The sequence below is a fragment of the Leucoraja erinacea genome, chromosome 29, assembly GCF_028641065.1.
Source record: "Leucoraja erinacea ecotype New England chromosome 29, Leri_hhj_1, whole genome shotgun sequence".
In the NCBI taxonomy this organism is placed as follows: Eukaryota; Metazoa; Chordata; class Chondrichthyes; order Rajiformes; family Rajidae; genus Leucoraja; species Leucoraja erinaceus.
The window spans coordinates 107,806-130,279 of record NC_073405.1 but is presented as its reverse complement, the minus strand read 5'-3'; the positions used below and the strand labels follow the sequence as shown (position 1 = coordinate 130,279).

General features: G+C 43.9%; 1 protein-coding gene across 1 annotated transcript in view; it reads left to right on the top strand.

Moving 5' to 3' along the window:
- Window positions 1-19,528, top strand: part of ubxn6 (UBX domain protein 6) — a 44,311-nt gene extending 24,783 nt beyond the window's left edge. The window contains exons 8-11 of the mRNA XM_055658262.1: window positions 3,498-3,717; window positions 13,858-13,988; window positions 14,671-14,816; window positions 16,646-19,528. Coding sequence (XP_055514237.1) covers window positions 3,498-3,717; window positions 13,858-13,988; window positions 14,671-14,816; window positions 16,646-16,771 — 623 coding nt within the window. The 3' untranslated portion in view covers window positions 16,772-19,528. The remainder of the gene's footprint in view (window positions 1-3,497; window positions 3,718-13,857; window positions 13,989-14,670; window positions 14,817-16,645) is intronic.
- Window positions 19,529-22,474: the final 2,946 nt, after the last annotated feature.

Genomic DNA, 22,474 nt, shown 5'->3' with positions numbered 1-22,474 from the left:
AAATTATCAGTACATCCCCTCAATGCATATTTAATTTTCTCAAATTTAAGAAAAAACACGGCATCTTTGAGCCACTGTGACACAGAGGGTGGGTTAGGAGATTTCCACTGTAGGAGTAGGCGACGTCTGGCTATTAACGATGTAAAATTAACAATTTATTTTTGCACAGAGTTTAATCGACCTGACTCATTCAGGGCCCCAAAGATGGCAATCAATGGACAAGGCTGTAGTGATATTCCCATTACAGTAGACATTATATTAAAGTAGCCGGACCAACAATTATGTAATCGTGGACAAAGGAAAAACATATGGTTCAGATGACAGTGTGGGCCCGAACATCTATCACATTTATCCTCCACCTCTGGATAAATCCCAGACAGTCTTGATTTAGAAACATGGACCCTGTGTATAACCTGAAACTGAATGAGTGCAAGACGAGCGCAAGACGTGACAATACATAGCCCACCCACAACATTATCCCACCACATGAAGTCCCAGCTCTTCCTCCCAAGCAGCCCTTGTTTTAGTTGGACTGATCGCAAAGATCCAGAATGCGGTTAAACATCTCTGAAACAATCCCTCTTTGTTGTGTCTTGAAAGTAAACAAACTATCTCATATTTGTCGTGGAGGTGAAGCGGGAAAATTAGAAAAACATTTAGAAACAAAGTGTCTAACTTGGAAGTACATAAAAAAAATGATTTGCTGGTAATCCATACAATGATGATAAATTGGTAAAACTGTTTAAAAATATCATCTGAAAACAGCTCAAGAAAACATTGTATTCCTTTGTTATGCCATACCGAAAAAACGGAATCTAAATGTGACGGAGGAAACAGGTGATTGTTACATAATTCACTTGGGGAGTTGCAGCTACAAATTTGAAATGTTTCCTGAATTGATACCAAAGCTTTAAAGTATTGAGCACAACAGGATTTTTGATAAACAATTAAATCTTGGTTGGAAGAGAGGAATATATGAGCAGATGAAGGAGGGCAAGAGCGGGCTTCCAGATCGCACCAAGCTAAATAAGGAAAATCAACCCAACAACGTATTTTATGAATGTGTTTAGCCCAGTAGTAGAATTGAAAGTTCGGTAAAGCGAGACCACCACTGAACGTGGAGTAATGATTTACAGACCCTCAGGGGCTTCGCACCCCAAATAAAAGAGCTAATCATTTTGTCTAAGGAGTCAAAAAAATGTTTTGGTAAGAATAAGGGAATTGATTGAAACAAATAAAGACATTTTGGCAAAACATTCATTTTAACAACATTAATTTTCCCAATTAAAGAGAGAGGCAGATTATTCCATCTCTGAAAATCAGATTTCACTTTAGTCATGAGCAGGGTAAAGTTGGCAGACAAAAGGCCTGAGAATGTACGCGTCACATTGATGCCAAGATACTTGAATCCACAACGAGTGATTTTAAAGGGCAAATCAGCTTCCTGAAGTTACATACCTGCTGCGTTAATGGGGTAACATTCACTCTTTTGAAGATTTAGTTTATATCCTGAAAAAGAACGAAAAATATCCAGAATAGATAAAATACCCGGAAGACAAGATGCAGGATCAGTTGCATACAGCAACAAATCATCCGCATACAGAGATAAACGATATTCAACACCATTACGAATAACGCCTTTAAAGGTAGTGGAGGACCTTAAAGAAATGGCCAGTGGTTCAATGGCCAAAGCAAAGACCGATGAAGATAAAGGACAGCCCTGACGTGTCCCACGTTCTAGTGCAAAGTATTCAGAACGAATATCATTTGTTTGAACACTAGCTTGTGGCAATGCATACAGTAATCTTACCCAACTGATAAATTTATCTCCAAAACCAAATTTCTTCTATGCCGCAAATAGGTACCCCCACTCAACCCTATAGAGTGCCTTCTCAGCATCTAATGAGATTACAATCTCAGGTAAATTATCAGAATTTGTTGAATGAATAATATTTAAAAGAGTACGAGTGATAAAAAAATAAATGGCGTCCCTTTATAAAGCCATTCTGTTCCTCAGAAATAATACTAGACAAACCCCTCTCTAGAAGGAGAGTAATAATTTTGGCCAAAACCTTTACATCAGCATTCAGTAAAGACAGAGGTCTATAAGAACAACAGGAAGTGGGGTCTTTATCTTTCTTTAAAAGCTTGTCAGTGTGGGAGGTAACAAACCCTACTAATACTCAAACTAATATTTGAGCCAGCATCTAATTCGCCTTCCCCATAATGTCTGTCTTAAAATAAATCATTATTTTAACCCATGTTTGTTAGGATCACCATCCTAAGCTTAAAGAAGTCCATTACTCGTAACAGTCTACACTGCATGAGGCTGTGGTTAAAATATAAAGTAGTTTTAGTTGACCCAGGTACCATAATTGTTAGTTGCTTGACTTCAACTAATAAAATACAATAGTAGTGCCAGAGAGACTGTTGTCAAGTTCAGTGCCTGATTGTTTGCAGAGTAATGTAAATGCAAGCCCATTCCTTGGTGCAGGCTGAATTTGTGTAAGTTTTGGAAAGTGTGAATCTGAATTTCCTTCATATTATTTTGTTTTTGTAATTGACCTGTTCAAAATTGTCTGTTATCATCACATGACCTGAAGTGACATTGAAGCTTAATGTAATGCTGAGGCGTTATGAGGTACTGGTCAGGCAATATTTGGATTATTGTGAACAGTTCTGGGCCCCATATCCGAGGAAGGATGTGCTGGCATTGGAGAGGATCCAGATGTTTATGAGAATGATCCCAAGGATGATTGGGTTAACATATAATGAGTGTTTGCCAGCACTAGGCCTGTACTGGCTGGAGTTTAAAAGGATGAGGGGGGACCTCATTGCAACGTACCAAATAGTGAAAGGCTTGGATAGAGTGGATGTTTCCACTAGTGGAAGAGTCAAGGACCAGAGGGCAGAGCCTCAGAATAGAAGGAAGTACCTTTAGACAGGAGATGAGGAATTTCTTTAGCCAGAAGGTGGTGGATCTGTGGAATTCATTGCCACAAACGGCTGTGGGGGCTAAGTCTTTAGGTGCTTTTAAAGCGGAGATCGACAGGTTCCTGATTAGGAATGATGTCGGGTTACGGGAAGAAGACAGGAGAATGGGATTGAGAGGGAAAGATAGATCAGCTATGATTGAATGGCGGAGTGGACGCGATGGGCCAATGGCCTAATTCTGCTACTATCACTTATGAACTTACGACTAGCCTACATGCAACATCTTGGTCAGCATGGCCAAGATGGGCCGAAGGGCATGTTTTCGTGCTCTATGACGAGGTGCCGAGTGAATGTCACCTTTTCCATTGGTTGCTGTCTTCAGTTTTGTACTGGAGTTAATCCAATGTTTCAGATTTGAGTTGCAATGAATGGAGCTGCTCTCATATGAGTGACTCTCCTTTTCAGTTAGGATCAATTCTGCAAGGTAGAAGAAATAAACAAAGAATGTAATTCACTTTTTACATTCTAACTTAACCGATCTTTAAATGTATTGTAATCCACAGAGAATGAGGAAGATTTTTACGTGTTAAATGAGGATCTTCTTACTAGATATGAAGAGCTAAGACAATACAAGGATGAACTTTTAAATGCTGAGCCAGTTACAGCGCAGCTGGATCGACGGGTGAAGATTTTTCGACCCTCAGCCCAGGCAGCAAAATTTGAATTGCCCAATGACTTTTATAACCTGACTGCTGAAGAGATTAAACGTGAGCAACTGATGAGGTAAAACTTGGATCACATATAGATGCTGCCGGGTTAACTTCTCTGGTTTAATTGTGAGGAACAGCTATATATTTTTAAAACTTGGCTATTTCTTTGGATGATAAAGAACTGATTTTCTTCCAGAACACCAAACCAAAGTATATTCTGCTTTGCAGCCTTTGCATTCCTGAGCAGCTTACCATCAGTGCTACACTGAACAGCTGGTTGCACTATTGTGTGGAACTAGAAGGCATCACATTATGACAGACACCAGAGCTAAATAAGTTGGAACTCTGGTAGACACAAAGTACTGGAGTAACTCAGCGGCACAGGCAGCATCTCTAGAGAGAAGGAATGGGTGACATTTCAGGTTGAGGCCCTTCTTCAGACTGATATCGGGAATGGGTGGCACAGAGATAAAGTAAGACTGGAAGGAGAACTGGGAAGGGGAGGGAATGGAGAGAGAGGGAAAGCAAGTGCTATTTGAAGTTAGAGAAGTCAATGTTCATACCTCTGGATGTAAGCTTCCCCAGTGAAATATGAGGTGCTGTTCCTCCAATTTGTGCTGGACTTCACTCTGGCAATGGAGAAGGCCCAGGACAGAAAGGTTAGTGTGGGAATGAGAGGGGGTGTTAAAATGTTGAGCAACCGGGAGATCAGATAGGTTTAGGCAGACAGAACAGCAAAACGATCACCGAGCCTGCGCTTGGTCTCGCCAATATACAGGAGTCCTCACCTGGGACAGTGGATACAGATGAGGCTGGAGGTGGTGCAAGTGATCCTCTACCTCACCTGAAAAGACTGTTGGGGTCCTTGGATGGAGTCGAGGGGGGATGTATAGGTAAAGGTGTTGCATCTCCTGTGATTGCAGGAGAAAGTACCTGGGGACAGGGTGGTTTGGGTGGGAAGGGACAAGTTGACCGGGGAGTTGCGGAGGGAATGGTATCTGCAGAAATATATCTGTGGAGATGGGAAGATGTGGTTAGTAGTGGGATCCCGTTGGAGATGGCGAAAATATTGGAGGATTATGTGCTGTATGCGCCGGTTGATGGGGTGGAAGGTGAGGACAAGGGGGACTAAAGAATGAGGACATCTCCAATGACTTGTTATGGAACACTTCATCCTGGGCACAGATGCGGCATAGACGGAGGAATTGGAGGTAGGGGGTAGAGTCTTTACAGTAAGCAGGGTGGGAAGAAGTGTAGTCTAGATAGCTGTGGGAGTCAGTGGGTTTGTAATAGATGTCAGTCGATAGTCTGTCTCCTGTGATGGAGACGGTGAGATATAGAAATGGTAGGGAAATGTCTGAGATGGTCCAAGCAAATTTAAGTGCAGGATGGAAATTAGTCGTGAAGTTGATGAAGTCAGTGAGTTCAAGGGTGCAGGAGGTAGCACCGATGCAGTCGTCAATATTGTGGAGGTAGAGTTCGGGGATAGGGCCAGTGTGCGCCTGGAACAGTGATTGTTCGACGTACCCAACAAAGAGGCAGGCATAGCTGGGCCTCATGCGAGTGCCCATAGCTATGTCTTGTATTTGGAGGAAGTGGGAGGAGTCTAAGAAGTTGTTGAGGGTAGGGTTAGGGAGATGGAGGAGAGTGTTAGTAGATGGAAATTGGCTGGTTCTGTGGTCGAAGAAGAAACGAGGGCTTTAAGACCTTCCTGGTGGGGGATGGAGGTGTAGAGTGACTGGACATCCATAGTAAAGATGAGGTAGTGGGGGCCTGGAAAACGGAAGTAATTGAAAAGACTAAGGGTGTGTGAGGTGTCTTGGACATAGGTAGGGAGGGATTGGACCACGGGGGATAAGATGGAGTCGAGGTATGTGGAAATTAATTCAGTGGGACATGAATAAGCAGAAACAATGGGTCTGCCAGGGAAGTTCTGTTTGTGTATTTTGGGGATAAGATAAAATCGGGCTGTGCCAGGCTGGGGAACGATAAGGTTGGATGCTTTGGAGGGCAGACAGTCGGAAGTAATGAAATCAGAAATGGTGTGTGATATTAAGGCCTGGTGCTCACTGTGGGATCATGGTCCAAGGATAAGTAGGAGGAGATGTCTGAGAGTTGTTGCCTGGCCTCAGCCCAGTAGAGGTCAGTGCGCCAGACTACCACGGTACCTCCCTTGTCAGCAGGTTTGATTATCTAGAAACGGTAGGGAAATGTCGGAGATGGCCCAAATGAATTTGAGTGCAGTTCGAGAAATGGTAGAGAAATGTCAGATGGTCCTCTAGAAACGGTACGGAAATGTCGATGATCATCGTCTCCATCACAGGAGAAAGACTATCGTCTGTCATCTATTACAAACCCACTGACTCCCGTGGCTATCTAGACTACACTTCTTCCCACCCTATTTCCTGTAAAGACTCTATCCCCTACTCCCAATTTCTCTGTCTCCGCTGCACCTGCGCCCAGGATGAGGTGTTCCATACCAGGTCATCAGAGATGTCCTCATTCCTTAGGGAACGGGGTTCCCCTCTTCCATTATAGATGAGGCTTTCACTAGGGTCTCTTTGATATCCCATAGCTCCGCTCTTGCTGCCCCTCCCCCCATTTGTAACAAAGACAGTCCCCTTGTCCTCACCTTCCACCCCGTAAGCCATCGCATACAGCACATAATCCTCTGACATTTTCACCACCTCCAACGGGATCCCACTACTGGCCACATCTTTCCATCTCCACCCCTTTCCACTTTCCGCAGAGACTGTTCCCTCCGAAACCTCCTGGTCAGCTTGTCCATTCCCACCCAAACAATCCCCTCCCTGGGTACTTTCCCCTGTAACCGTGAAGCAACACGTGTCCCTATATCGCTCCACTCTATACAAGTCAAACACAATACAAGGGCATCTTGACATTATTCTATCTCACCTTTTAGGCGGCCCGCGCCACCATCCCTTGTCCGAGACGATCATAAGCCCCCCATTTACAGTAACATTTCTATGCTACTAGCGGTAGGGGGCACGGGTGATCTACTGTTACTCCTCACAGAAGGGAAAACAAGCTTCATTATCTCCTCTTCTATTTCGTGTTTACATTTACCATCCACCCTTCAACATTCCCAGACAAGAGGTAATATCTCTAATCTTACTTTGCCGATACCCACGAACCTCTTCTATACCTGGTCAAGCGAGAGATGCCAATTTCACATCCAAAACACCCTTTCGTTACCTTGTTCAATTCCAATCAAAATTAGGTAAGGAAGGATATTCATATCTTCAGCTTCAAATGAGCTTCAAGAGACTTTATTGCACTGTGGATTGGGAGACAAAGGTCAAACAACATTTTTATTGTTGATCCATTTTAGATTAATTTTTAATTAAAATGAAAATGGAAAATAAATTAAAATAATTTGCTACAGTTTAAATTAAAAAATATATATATATATTGGAGTTTTAACAACTACTAAAGTCAAATAATATTTGATAGATGGAGCTCTGTCCCCATTTTTGCCTAGTCAAAGCCTGGCGAGAGTTGGTAGGGTCAAGTAAGTCCTCTCCCCACTCAGACCTTGCTACCTGATCACAGAAAGAACTGGGCCTGTGCAATTTATTTTCCTCTTCTGACCTAAGATGCCAATATTAGCAATCCAACCTGGGTCTTAATTGGGCAGCACAGCGGCACAACAGGTAGAACTGCTAACTGGCAGCACCTCTCTCCAATAATCCTGATCTTGAAGCTGTTGGAAGTTTCATGTTCTACATAGATACATTGACAATAGAAGCAGGAGTAGGCCATTCAGCCCTTTGAGCCAGCACCGCCATTCAATGTGATCATGGCTGACCATCCACATTCAGTACCCCGTTCCTGCCTTCTTCCCATACCACTTGATTCTGCTAGCCCTAAGAGCTCTATCTAAGTCTCTTTTCAATGCATACAGTGAATTGGCCTCCACTGCCTTCTGAGGCAGAGAATTCCACAACTCTCTGTGGGAAAAACTTTTTCCTCATCTCAGTTCTAAATGGCCTACCCCTTATTCTTGGTGTGGCCCCTGGTTCTGGACTCCCACAACATTGGGAACATGTTTCCTGCATCAAGCGTGTCCAATCCCTTAATCTATACATAACTAAAACTGATCTTGTGCTCTTCCAGTTTGCGCGGTTTTTCCATTTGCGCAAAAACGGTACACAATATCGCTACGATTTTTTGCCAGGTTATTCGCCATTCTCCTGTGGTGTGAGTGCAACAAGCTTTGTTCCGATCGGTGGCATATTGTAAATGTTATCGAGATTTAAAAATCTTAAAAACCGTGCGTGCGCAGATTCCTTCAGTCAGCGCCACACAGATTGGTCTCTTCTGTCAGTCAATGCCATGGCCGGGATGGCGACGCCCCTTCCTGCCCCACCGGCGGCGGCCTGTCCCGCCTCACTCACAAACTCCTCTCTTCCCTCCTCACAGTAACTTGTCTATCGTTTTCCCCCACCACCAGCGATGGCTGCGGGGGTGGGGATTCAGTGGAGGCCCTGGTCCCGGCTCTACCCCATCATTCACCCTTCTCCCCCGCATGCCCTCTGCGGCAATGGTGGTCCCGTCTACCCGTCCTCCCGGGTCTGTCTCCTCCGCCGCTGTGGTAACTCACCCTCACGGCCTTCTCGACGAGATCTTCTCCACCAGCTCATCGAAACTCATGGTGCCCACTCTGACGAACACCGACTTAATTCCTCCCGGCGGCGGCAGCGAGCAGGCAGGCAGGGAGGCGGGTGGGCAGGTCAGGGACCGGCCGAGCAGCAGTCGGACAGGACGGGGACGGGGAGCGAGCAGAGGGATGGAGGTAGGGAGAGTCGGGTTGCAGGGTTGACGAGCAGTTTGTGCGGAGTTTGAGAGAGAGAGAGAGACACACACACACGGGAGGAGAAAGATCTTGGGGGGGGGGGAAGGGGGGATAGAGGGGGAAAGTGGGATAGGTGAGGAGGGGGAATAGAGGAGTGGGGGAGGTAGGGAATGAGGAATAGAGGGAGAGGATGGCAGTGGGGGAGGTCAGGCTGGATGGGGAGGGAGTTATGGAGGGAGGGAGTGACTGGGGGAAGTGGAAAGGAGAGATCAGGGAGTTAATGGGGGGGGGGGAGAGGGAAAACAAGAGGGACGGTGAAGAGGAGGGGGAGGGAATGCTGGGTGATGAGGGGAAATTAGCCCTGCCTGTGTATTTGGGGCCTATGCGCGAGTGGTGCAATAATGCGTTGGGGGGACAGGTTGCATTGGGGCAAGCCCAGTCACTTCATATGACAGTCCCGCCGTCCCTGGAAAATAATCACCAAAGCGTCCACGATTTTTAGAGCCACCTCCTTGAGTATCCTGGAATGCAGACCATCAGGCCCTGGTGATTTATTAGCCTTCAGTCCCATCAGTCTACCCAACACCATATCCTGACTAATGTGAATATCCTTCAGTTCCTCTGCCACCCTATTACCTCTGTCCCCTGGTACATCTGAGAGATTGTTTGTGTCTTCCTTAATGAAGGCAGAACCAAAGTACCTGTTTAACTCGTCTGCCATTTCGTTGTTCCCCATAATAAATTTGCCCGTTTCTGTCTTCAAGGGACCCACATTTGTCTTAACTATTTATTTTCTCTTCGTATACCTAAAGAAGCTTTTACTACCCTCCTTTATATTCTTGGCTAGCTTACCTTCATACTTCATCTTTTCTCCCCATATTGTCTTTTTAGTTACCTTCTGTTGATCTTTAAAGGTTGCCCAATCATCTGGCTTCCTGCTCATCTTTAGACTATAGACAATAGACAACAGGTGCACGAGTAGGCCATTTGGTCCTTCGAGCCAGCACCGCCATTCAATGTGATCATGGCTGATCATCCCCAATCAGTACCCCGTTCCTGCCTTCTTTCCATATCCCCTGACTCCGCTAATTTTAAGAGCCCTATTTAGCTCTCTCTTGAAAGAATCCAGAGAGCCTGCCTCCACCGTCCTCTGAGGCAGAGAATTCCACAGACTCGCCACTCTGTTTCCTCGTCTCCGTTCTAAATGGCTTACTCCTTATTCTTAAACTGTGGCCCCTGGTTCTGGACTCCCCAACATCTTGAACATGTTTCCTGCCTCTAGTGTGTCCAAGCCCCTAACAATCTTATATTGTTTCAATGAGATCCCCTCTCAGGATTCTAAACTCCAGAGTCTACAAGGCCAGCTGCTCCATTCTCTCAACATATGACAGTCCCGCCATCCCGGGAATTAACCTTGTAAACCTACGCTGCACTCCCTCAATAGCAAGAATTTCCTTCCTCAAATTAGGGGACCAAAAAAGGCACACAATACTCCAGGTGTGGTCTCACTACAGCTCTGTACAACTGCAGAAGGGCCTCTTTGCTCCTATATTCGATTCCTCTTGTTATAAAGGCCAACATGCCATTCGCTTTCTTCACTGCCTGCTGTAACTGCATACTTACTTTCATAGACTGATGTACAAGGACCCCCAGATCCCATTGTACTTCTCCTTTTCCCAACTTGACGCCATTTAGATAGTAATCTGCCTCCTGTTTTTGCTACCAAAGTGGATAACCTCACATTTATCCGCATTATACTTCATCTGCCATGCATCTGCATACTCCCCCAACCTGTCCAAGTCACCCTGCATTCTCATAGCATCCTCCGCACAGTTCACACTGCCACCCAGCTTTGTGTCATCTGAAAATTTGCTAATGTTACTTTGAACCCCTTCATCCAAATAATTGATGTCTATTGTAAATAGCTGCGGTCCCAGCACCGAGCCTTGCGGTACCCCACTAATCACTGCCTGCCATTCTGAAAGGAGCCCGTTAATCCCTACTCTTTGTTTACTGTCTGCCAATCACTTCTCTATCCATGTCAACACTCTTACCCCCAATACCATGTGCTCTAATTTTGCCCACTAATCTCCTATGTGGGATCTTATCAAATGCCATCTAAAAGTCCAGGTACACTACATCCACTGGCTCTCCCTTGTCCATTATCCTAGTTACATCTTCAAAAAATTCCAGAAGATTAGTCAAGCATGATTTCCCCTTCGTAAATCCATGCTGACTCGGTCCGATCCTGTTACTGCTATCCAAATGTTCGGCTATCTCATCTTTTATAATTGACTCCAGCATCTTCCCCACCACCAATGTCAGGCTAACTGGTCTATAATTCCCTGTTTTGTCTCTCCCGCCTTTCTTAAAAAGTGGGATAACATATGTTGAAAATTATCACCAATGCATCCACGATTTCTAGAGCCACTTCCTTAAGTACCCTGGGATGCAGACCATCAGGCCCTGGGGATTTATCAGCCTTCAGTCCCATCAGTCTATCCAACACCATTTCCTGCCTAATGTGTACCTAGTTCCTCTGTTTACTATGTTATACGTCTCCTCTTTTATTTTTATACTGTCCTTGACTTCCCTTGTCAGCCATGGTCGCTTCTTACTCCCCTTAGAATCTTTTTTCCTCTTTGGAATGAAATGATCATGTATCTTCTGGATTATACCCAGAAATACCTGCCATTGCTGTTTCACCGACATCCCTGCTAGGGTCCCTTCCCAGTCAACTTTGGCCAGCACCTCCCTCATGCCAACATAGTCCCCTTTGTTCAACTGCAATACTGACGCTTCCGATTTACCCTTCTCCCTCTTAAATTGCAGATTAAAACTTATCATGTTATGGGCACTACCTCCTAATGGTTCCTTTACCTAAAGTTCCCTTTATCAAATCCGGTTAATTACACAACACTAAATCCAGAATTGCCTCTCCCTGGTAGGCTCCAGTACAAGCTGCTCTAAGAATCCATTTTAGGGGCACTCCACAAACTCCCTTTCTTGGGGTCCAGTACCAACCTGATTTCCCAGTCTACCTGCATGTTAAAATCTCCCATAACCACTGTAGCATTACCTTTGTTACATGCTAATTTTAACTCTCTGCCACAGAGGGTAGTCGAGGCCAGTTCATTGGCTATATTTAAGAGGGAGTTAGATGTGGCCCTTGTGGCTAAGGGGATCAGAGGGTATGGAGAGAAGGCAGGTACGGGATACTGAGTTGGATGATCAGCCAAGATCATATTGAATGGCGGTGCAGGCTCGAAGGGCCGAATGGCCTACTCCTGCACCTAATTTCTATATTTCTATGTTTCTATGCTAATTTTAGCTTCTGATGCAACTTGCACCCTATCTCCAGGCTACTGTTTGGGGGGCTGTAGATAAGCCCCATTAGGGTCTTTTTACCCGTACAATTTCTCAGTTCTATCCACAATTAATCTACATCTCCTGATTCTATCTCACCCCTTGCAAAGGGCTGAATTTCATTCCTTACCAACAGAGCCACCCCATCCTCTCTCCCCACCTGTCTGTCTTTTCGATAGGACGTATGCCTCTGAATATTCAGTTCCCAGCTCCGATCCTCTTGCAGCCATGTCTCTGTAATACCAACAACGTCATACTTACCAATTTCTAACTGAGCCTCAAGCTCACCTACTTTATTTCTTATACTTCGCGCATTAATATATAACACTTTTAATTTGGTATTCACGGTCCCCTCTCACACTGGTTCCTATTTCACCTGACCCTACTCTCTTATCCCTTCTTAAACTTTCCATCCCATTAATTCGGGTGTCCTTAGTAACTTTTCCTGTACTTTCTTCCCCTTTAACTCCATATTTGAACTTCCAATTTGTCAAAACCCCCCCCCGCTATTTAGTTTAAACCCACACGTGTAGCCCTAGCAAACCTGCCTGCCAGAATGTTGGTCCCCCTCCAGTTAAGGTGTAACCGGCCCTTTTGTACAGGCACTCCTACCCCAGAATAGATCCCAGTGTCCTATAAATCTAAATCCCTGCTCCCTGAACCAGCCACCCAGCCACACATTCAGATCCCCTATCTCCCTGTTCCTGCCCTCACCAGCATGGGGTTTTGGAAGCAATCCAGAGATAACCACCCTAGAAGTCCTGCTTCTCAGTCTTCTTCCTAACTCTCTAAACTCACGTTGCAGAACCTCCTTCCTCGTTTTCCCGACGTCGTTTGTGCCCACACACACAACCACTTCCAGCTGCTCACTCTCCCACTTGAGGGTGTTCTGATGTTGGTCCAAGACATCTTGAACCCTGGCACCAGGGAGGCAACAGACCATCTTTGAGTCTCGCCTGCCGCCACAGAATCTCTTGTCCACACCTCGGACAATGGAGTCATCTACCACTATGGCTCTGCCCGATGTCGGTCTCGCCTGTCGAGTCTCATCGCTAGGATTGGAGCCACTGATCTGTCCAGCGATCAGACTGGAACCGTCATCTGCCCTGACAGCTCCCAAAAGGGTGTACCTTTTTTCATTAGGTACAGCCACTGGGGTCTCCTGCACTCCATGTTTACTCCTCTTTCTCATAGCCCCCACATTCACTCTTCCGGTATCCTTGGTGTGACAACCGCACTGTAGGTCTTGTCCAGGAAACTCGTTGTCTCGGATGGCCCCCAGCTGCTGCTGCTTCAGTTCCCCAACATGTTCATTCAGGAGCTGCAACTGGACACAATTTCTGCAGGTGTAGTTGTCAGAAGCACCAGTGGTGTCCCTGACTTCCCACATCCTGCTGGAAACACACTGTACCAACTTGCCTGCCATTTCGTCAGTGGACAAAAAATCCCAGATTTTGATCAAGTGTAGCCTCCTTGCTGAAGACTCTTGAGCCAAAGACTCACACTTTACTCACCAAGGTCCTTCACCTCAACAAGGCTGCTCCCCCTAGAGCAAGCCCTACTTTTATTTGCTGTTCAATTAACCAATTTACAAATTTAGTTACTGGTTTTTAAATGACCCGCTCTTGAAAACTCACCAAGGCTTTAACTTCTGCAGCCAATCCCCACACTTGCTCCTTCACCTGCTGCTCCTCTGCCGACCTTGTGACTACTTGTGTTTTCCTGGCTGCTCCTGTTTACAGCTTAATTGGTATGACCACAAACTAACCCCTGCCTAGATGGGCAACTGGATAATCAAACTTGGGGGTGGGGAGATGTTCATGGACAGATGGAGAGTAAATAGATGACATGAAAATATTTGGGCTCTGGGACTGATGTGATTGCTGTGAGAGCTGGTACAGGCCTGCCTCCTTAAAGTATATATAACATTTATTTAGCTCGTAGAGTTCAAGCTTTTCTTAATACTGGTGCCCCAATGGCTATTATGTTTAAAACTAATGTTTTAACGTTTAATTTAATGTTTGATGGTAGGTCAGAGACGGTGGAAAGGACAACTATGCTGAGAACCAAAGCAATGAGGGAGAGAGATGAGCAGAGGGAGTTGAAGAAATATAATTACACGTTATTGCGTGTCAGATTCCCAGATGGATATATTTTACAAGGTCAGAAATTATTCCCAAGGAAGTTATCTTCTCCACTAATTTCTTGATTTATCTCGTCTTCCTTTCAATACTGAAAGGCTCTTATTATGTTTTAAATTTAATTTATAAATGTCATATGACAGGCTTATTGTTCATTTCTGCATTCTTTAAATTTTATAAGAAGCCTACAGAGCTTTCTTGACGCACATTACATTAATTCCTTTGTTAATATTTAATATTTACATAGACAGGTGAATTTAATTTTGGTTTGTTTCAGAAGCTTTTGTTATGACATTAAAGTAATAACACATTTTACTGGAAAACTCACCTCGTCATGCAGCCTCTGTGAAGGAAAATGGACAGACGTTGCTTTGGGTCAGGACTCTTCTTCAGACTGAAGGATTCTCATCTAAAACATTGTCTGACCATTTCCCTCAACAGATGTTGCCTGATCTGCTGAGTTCCTCTAGCAATTGTTTGCTTACGATTCTTGCATCTGCAGTCGCTTGTGTTTCCAATAATATAATGTTGATTTGGAATAGGGGTTGTTTTTAAACTAATAATTATGGGGATCTCTGGGACAACAAATTAAGCCTTCCATTTCTGATAACCTAATTTGTAATTGAAAATCTTTGTATCATTATGGGCTGTTTTTTTTTTAAATTCTTCATTTTTTATTTGTGTTAAATTTCCTTCTTTCCAGCAACATTCTATGCACGAGAGAAAGTTTTAGCTCTTCGTGAATTTGTTCATGGTGCTCTTGAAAATGACTGTGCTCCATTTGAACTGGTGGGTCCTGGAGGACGGAAGCTGAAGGATGATTCTGTAATGCTTGCAGAAGTTGGATTGGTAAACTGCTTTATAACTTTCATATTGCTTTTTATTCTTCTTTATTGCCTCCTTGCAGGGTATTGAAAATGTCTTGCTGTTCCCTGGTCTTTGGTGACATCTGGTGGAAAGTTATAGATCGGGCAAAAGTTTTAAGTATTTTCTCTTCTCTGCCTTTGGCGTGGAAGGATCATCTGTATTTATGGGCAGACAATTTTGATGATACATTCAACAGGGTTAAAATTTCAACCTGAAACGTCAATTGTTCTGTTCCACCCAGAGATACTGCCTGACCTATTGAGTTCCTTTAACAGATTGTTTATTGCTCCGTATTCCAGCATCTGCTGTCAGTTGTGTCTCTCGGGTTAAGATTCATATTTTTAGCATTTTCCTATCTGGAAGATAAAATGGCATAAAACATGGTAGGTGAGTCGGCTTGAGTTCCTATGGATAACTCCAATAGTAAATATGGCAAAGAGTTTATTGGTGAAATAAAATAAACAATGAACATTGCAAATATTGATCTTGTAAGATTATCCATGCATTTTCACTAATATCCACATGTTTTCCCCATATTGGCCACAAGTGAGGGCCAGCTCCAGGTATTGGCAACAATCCATCTTCTGCCATCTAACTTTTCAAGCTATTATATTTCAGAAATATGCCTGGTGCAATGTTCTTAATTTTCAGCCCAGTCAGCAAGTTGTCTTACTCATTTAATATATATAATATTTTGGGGATCTAACTCAAATTCAAAACCAAGGAACTGATTGTGGACTTTGGAAGGAGTAGGAGGGGGACCCACAGCCCCATTTATATCAACGGGTTGATGGTTGAAAAGGTCAAGAACTTCAAATTCCTGGGCGTGCACATCTCTGAAGATCTTTCCTGGTCCGAGAACACTAACGCAATTATCAAGAAAGCTCATCAGCGCCACTACTTCCTGAGAAGATTACGGAGAGTCGGTTTGTCAAGGAAGACTATCTCTAACTTCTACAGGTACACAGTAGAGAGCATGCTGACCGGTTGTATCGTGGCTTGGTTCGGCAATTTGAGCGCCCTGGAGAGGAAAAGACTACAAAAAGTAGTAAACACTGCCCAGTCCATCATCGGCTCTGACCTTCCTTCCATCTAGGGGATTTATCCCCGTCGCTGCCTCAAAAAGGCTGGTTCAGTAATAGCTACTTCCCCAAAGACCCACACCATCCTGGCCTACTATTTTCTGTGTGCTTAAGCAAAGCAAGAAATTTCATTGTCCTATACAGGGACACATGACAATAAACACACTTGAACTTGAGCTTGAAATTTAGAGAGGTAGAAATAGAATGGATTTTTTTTTATAGCCAACCTGTAATTTTTAATGCATTCTGATTACGAACACACCTGCAGTTCCAGCGCATTATCAGAACTAAATTCATATTTTGAAATGAATCTAGTTGCTTTCCTGATGACCTGTTCAAAAGGCTAGGTTTTTAAGGCTGAACTGGAAGAGTTATCCTGCGGTTCAAAATCTTGCAGATATTTGAAATCGGTGCAGATTTTATCCAGGATCGGGGATGGCTATTACATTTGATTACGAACGTGGCATTTGGGAGAATTTAGTCAGAGTTTGTCCTGGTCATAATCCGGTGACATGGTGCAGATAATAGGCGAGTATGAAATTGTGCAATGTGAAGTATGAACACTAACTGCAGCATGGTTCAATCAGAGCACAACCACTGTGCCAACACTTTTTGGATGTGACATGGACTGTTTTTGTGGAAAGGATGTGCTACAGTTATGCAGTGACTAGAGGGAATAAAAGGATTCTTGTTTTTTTTTAACAGTACTCATCTATGCTCTGTTTTCAGGTTCCTGCTGCGTTGCTGACTTTAACATGGGATGCAGAGGTTTTATTGGATCTACAGGCTGCAGGTCATAGTTTTACTGGCACAATAAAACAAGAACTGCTGTCTAATGTTCAAACACTTGTATAAGTAAAAACCAAGACTGCTCAGTTGAATATTGTATATACATTTATTTTATAAATGAAGCCATGTTGGTAATGCATCCATGGAGAGAGGCAGAAATCAGGAATCCTTTCAAAATCAATAGACAATGGGTGCAAGTATAGGCGATTCAGCCTTTCGAGCCAGCACCACCATTCACTGTGCTCATGGCTGATCATCCATCAGTACCCCGTTTCTGCCTTCTCCCCATATCCCTTCACTCTGCTATCTTTAAGAGCTCTATCTAATTCTCTCTTGAAAGCATCCAGAGAATTGGCCTCCTCTGCCTTCTGAGGCAGAGAATTCCACAGATTCACAACTCTGAGTGGAAAAGATTTACCTCATCTCCATTCTAAATGGCCGACCCTTTATTCTTAAACTGGCCCCTGGTTCCGGATTCCCCCAACATCGGGAACATGTTTCTTGCCTCGAGCGTGTCCAGACCCTTAATAATCTTATATGTTTCAATAAGATCTCCTCTCATCCTTCTAAATTCCAGTGTATACAAGCCCAGTCGCTCCATTCTTTCAACATATGACAGTCCCGCCATCCCGGGAATTAACCTTGTGAACCTACGCTGCACTCCCTCAATAGCAAGAATGTCCTTCCTCAAATTTGGAGACCAAAACTGCACACAATACTCCAGGTGTGGTCTCACTACGGCCCTGCACAACTGCAGAAGGACCTCTTTGCTCCTATACTCAACTCCTCTTGTTACGAAGGCCAACATGCCATTAGCTTTCCTCACTGCCTGTTGTACCTGCATGCTTACTTTCAGTGACTAATGAACAAGGACACCCAGATCTCATTGTACTTCACATTTCCCCCAACTTGACACCATTCGGATAATAATCTGCCTTCCCGTTGTTGCCACCAAAGTGGATAACCTCACATTTATCCACATTAAACTGTATCTGCCATGCATCTTCCCACTCACTCAACCTGTCCAAGTCACCCTGCATCCTCATAACATCCTCCTCACAGTTCACACTGCCACCCAGCTTTGTGTCATCTGCAAATTTGCCAATGTTACTTTTAAGCCCTTCATCTAAATCATTAATGTAATTGTAAATAGCTGCGGTCCCAGTACCGAGCCTTGTGGTATCCCACTAGTCACTGCCTGCCATTCTGAAAGGGACCCGTTAATCACTACTCTTTGTTTCCTGTCTGCCAATCAATTTTCTATCCATGTCAGTACCCTACCTCCAATATCATGTGCTCTAATTTTGTCCACTAATCTCATATGTGGGTCCTTATCAAAGGCTTTTTGAAAGTCCAGGTACACTACATCCACTGGCTCTCCCTTGTCCGTTTTCCTAGTTTCCTCAAAAATTTCCAGATTGGTCAAGCATGATTTGAGAAAGTTGCTGTCAGTATGCTGGCTTCAATGCACCATACTTTGGAAATGTTGCAGTTAATCCAACCCTTGGTCTAGAGTCTAGATTATTTAATGTGAGGATTTGTGTGCGTTGTAATCCAAATTAAGAATGAGCATCACATTGAAGTAAATCAACTTTACTTGTGAAATTCTTCCCAGTCTAACCGTGAGTGAAGGAGCATACTTTGAATATTATATCAAGAAAGGATATTGAATGTCATTTTTACAATACTACTGTAAGCCTTATGATGACATTGTAGTTGGTACATGAGAGCAAGTCTTTATGCTCTGGTGTGTTTTCAGCATGGATTGGCCAACATTAATCTTTGTCCTCTGTCTTATAGTCACAATAATGAACCAGACATTTTAAGAAACAATTTGCATGAACTGTAAGAAACAATTCATAGATTATTATCATAGATTATTAATTAAATTTGCATTGGCGGTTAGGACATCAGGATGGGAGCATTGCAGGGAAAGGTGTGTTGCCAGCATGCAGTTTCAGTCAAAACTGGAGAAGTTTATTAACACTATATTGTGTGCCTTCAGAGATAAAAGTGGGTTTGATATCGAGTGGAAGTGGATATTTGGAAGTAAAATTGAGAGAATTATTTTGTTTAAAACTGGATTGTGTTCAACTTGTTCACCAGCTCACTGGCCTGCTCTATTGTCACATAACTTCCTATTCCGAGCCACGTAGTAGAAATCAAACTACACTTTGGCTGGTTGCTTCACTGCTGCAGGAGTATTGGAGGACTGTTTTTCAGTTGAATTGTAAACCAAGGCACAAAAACCGCACTTACACAATTAAGCTATGAATGACTTTGACCATAAAGAGGATTAGTTCATTGTTTGTGGATTCATGCTATGTATAAATTGGCTTCTGTCTTTCCCACAAAATAATAAAAGCATTATAAAAGTGACATTAATTATTAAAGAGGATAAGATGCTGTGTAAATCCAAGCATTTTGTTTCTAACAGCTTGTGTTGTACCAGGAAATTAAGTAAAAATTTGAACTGTTCATTCTGCTTTGTTTACAAAATTGCTAGATCTGAATTTTTTTTTTTAAGCTAGTTAATCATTACTACACAATGTCCAGTTTGATAACAATATAGTTTTAAATTGAGTCCCACAGTGCCAAAATGCAATAACTTGGCATTTGCGCATATTGATTTGCTGTGTTTTTGGTTATGTAGATGGCCAGCCCATCATCAGCAGCCTTTCAATTTTGCTTCATTGGTCGTGTCTGGATTATCTTAATTATTTTTGCATGTGTAGCAAAATCTTATTGGAACAGTCATTATGTGATGTACCTGTCTCCATGTGTACATTAAATACAGGCTGAGCAATACTCGAAGGAAGCAAATATTGTTGTTGTACCTTTTGGAAATCATAATTTGACAGAGTTCAGTTCAGACTGATGTCTATACAACATGCACAGAAGCTACAGCTTGCTTGGTAACTGCCGGTTTCAGCAATTAGCTAGATCTCCCCTTAACACTGTATATCTATTCAACATAATTATGATTTCAAAACTAAGCTGAAATGGGAGTTTATCGTCAGTAGATCTGTTTCGTGGCCACATTCTTCATCATTAAAAACTTTCATTATTACAATGTCTTTAGCAAGGATGTCCCAAAGTGCTTCACAACATTATTACCCAACAATGGACAGTGAGCTGCACAGGGAGATACTGAGACTAAATGAGTAAAGGGTTTTACTTTATCGAACCTCTTTATCAAAGATATATAGAGGGTTTGGGGGAAGAAATTATACTTTAAGGAGTTGACAACTTACCTGTAGTTACCTAAGACTGACCTGTAGTGAGGTGAAACAATTCAAGCAAGAGATCAGAATTAGCTTAATTAAAGTTTTTAGAAATGAATCTTTGCTTTCAAATGCAGCAGCATTCATTCTTGGTATGTATTTCCTTCCCTTCCTTTCTGTGACACAGTCAACAACGAATGGTGGTTTTTTTTTCAAAACTGGGATAGATTGTGAGAGAATGTGTACGAAATAACTGCAGGTGCTGGTTTAGATCGAAGGTAGATGTAGGAAAGAACTGCAGAAGTTGAAGAAGGGTCTCAACCCGAAACGTCACCCATTCCTTCTGTCCAGAGATGCTGCCTGTCCCGCTGAGTTACTCCAACATTTTATGTCTACGATTGATTGTGAGAGTTTAGTTGTTGGCAGTATTTAACAAATTGTGTAATATTGCGGATTAGCTTGCCGTTTCTCAGTCAGTGTATGTTTATATTTTTTTCCAAATGCTAAATGGTGCATTGCTGACAAAACTACTGACTAGTTTATTTGTTAAAAAGGTGCAAAGCCGAATATTATACTATCAAACTACTTATGATCATGATTAGCACTAGTTATTTGCTCACTATTTCACTCTACGTCAATTAATAGAATACCCACTTGTTGCAAATAATTTAAAAGTAATGTCACACATTGATGCAGTTACCAAAATATATGCTTGAATCAAGATAACTTTATTTCTGTTGTCAAATTAAGGTAATGGAAGGTAGACAAAAGTGCTGGAGAAACTCAGCAGCTGAGGCAGCATCTATGAAGCGAAGGAAATAGGCAACGTTTCGAGCCAAAACCCTTTTTCAGACTGATGGGGGGGCGGGGGGGGGGGGGGGGGGGGGGGGGAAGAAGAAAGGAAGAGGTGGAGCCAGTGGGCTGAGGGAGAGCTGAGAAGGGGAGGAGAAAGTAGCGACTACCTGAAATTAGAGAAGTCAATGTTCATACCGCTGGGGTGCAAACTGCCCAAGTGAAATATGAGGTGCTGCTCCTCCAATTTACGGTGATCCTCACTCTGGCCATGGAGGCTGAGGACAGAAAGGTCGGATTTGGAATGGGAGGGGGAGTTGAAGTGCTGAGCCACTGGGAGGTCAGGTTGGTTATTGCGAACCGAGCGGAAGTGTTCGGCGAAGCGATCGTCAAGCCTACACTTGGTCTCACCGATGTAGAGCAGCTGACATCTAGAGCAGCGGATGCAATAGATGAGGTTGGAGGAGGTGCAGGTGAACCTCTGTCGCACCTGGAACGACTGCTTGGGTCCTTGAATGGAGTCAAGGGGGGAGGTAAAGCGACAAGTGCAGCATTTCTTGCGATTGCAAGGGAAAGTTCCCGGAGAGGGGATGGTTCGGGTGGGAAGGGACGAATTGACCAGGGAGTTACAGAGGAGCAGACTCTGCGGAAAGCAGACAGGGGAGGAGATGGAAAGATGTGGCAAGTGGTGGGGTCACGTTGGAGGTGGCGAAAATGTCGGAGGATTATTTGTTGTACCTGACGGCTGGTAGGGTGGAAGGTGAAAACAAGGGGGACTCTGTCCTTGTTACGAGTGAGGGGGATGGGGAAAGAGAGAAGAGTCACGGGGTATTGAAGAGACCTCATCTATGGTAGAAAAGGGGAACCCCCGTTCCCTGAAGAATGAGGACATCTCCGAATCCCTGGTGTGGAACACCTCATCCTGGGTGCAGATGCGGCGTAGATGGAGGAATTGGGAGTAGGGAAAGGAGTACTTACAGGAAGCAGGGTTGGAAGAAGTGTAGTCCCGATAGTCATGGGAGTCAGTGGGTTTGTAGTGGATGTCAGTCAGGAGTCTATCACCTGCGATGGACATAATGAGGTCAAGAAATGATTGGGAAATGTCGGAAATGGTCCAAGTGTATTTGAGTGCCGGATGGAAGTTAGTGGCGAAGTGGATGAAGTCAGTGAGTTGTATGTGGGTGCAGGAGGTGGCACCAATGCACTTGTCAATGTAGCGGAGGTAGAGTTTGGGGATAGGGCCACTGTACGTCTCGAACAAGGATTGTCTGACGTACCCTACAAAGAGGCAGGCATAGCTGGGGCCCATGCCTTTGCCCATAGCTACGCCTTGTATTTGGAGGAAATGGGAGGAGTCAAACGAAAAGTTGGGGTAAGGACCAGCTCCGCTAGGCGGAGGAGAGTATCAGTAGACGGGGATTGGTTGCTTCTCCGGTCGAGGAAGAAACGGAGGGCTTTGAGACCCTTCTGGTGGGGGATGGAGATGTAGAGTGACTGGACAACTATGGTGAAGATGAGGGGATGGGGGCCTAGAGAATGGAACTCCTGGAGTCGACGAAGGTAATGGAAAACATTTTTACACAATTTGAGTTAAGTTTTACAAGAAATGGATTAATTGGAAAGAAAGGGGCAGTGCGGTAGCGTTGCTGCCTTACAGCGCCTGAGACCCGGGTTTGATCCTGACTATGGGTGCTGTCTGTGTGGAGATTGTACACTCTCCCTGTGACCTACGTGGGTTTTCTCCGGTTTCCTC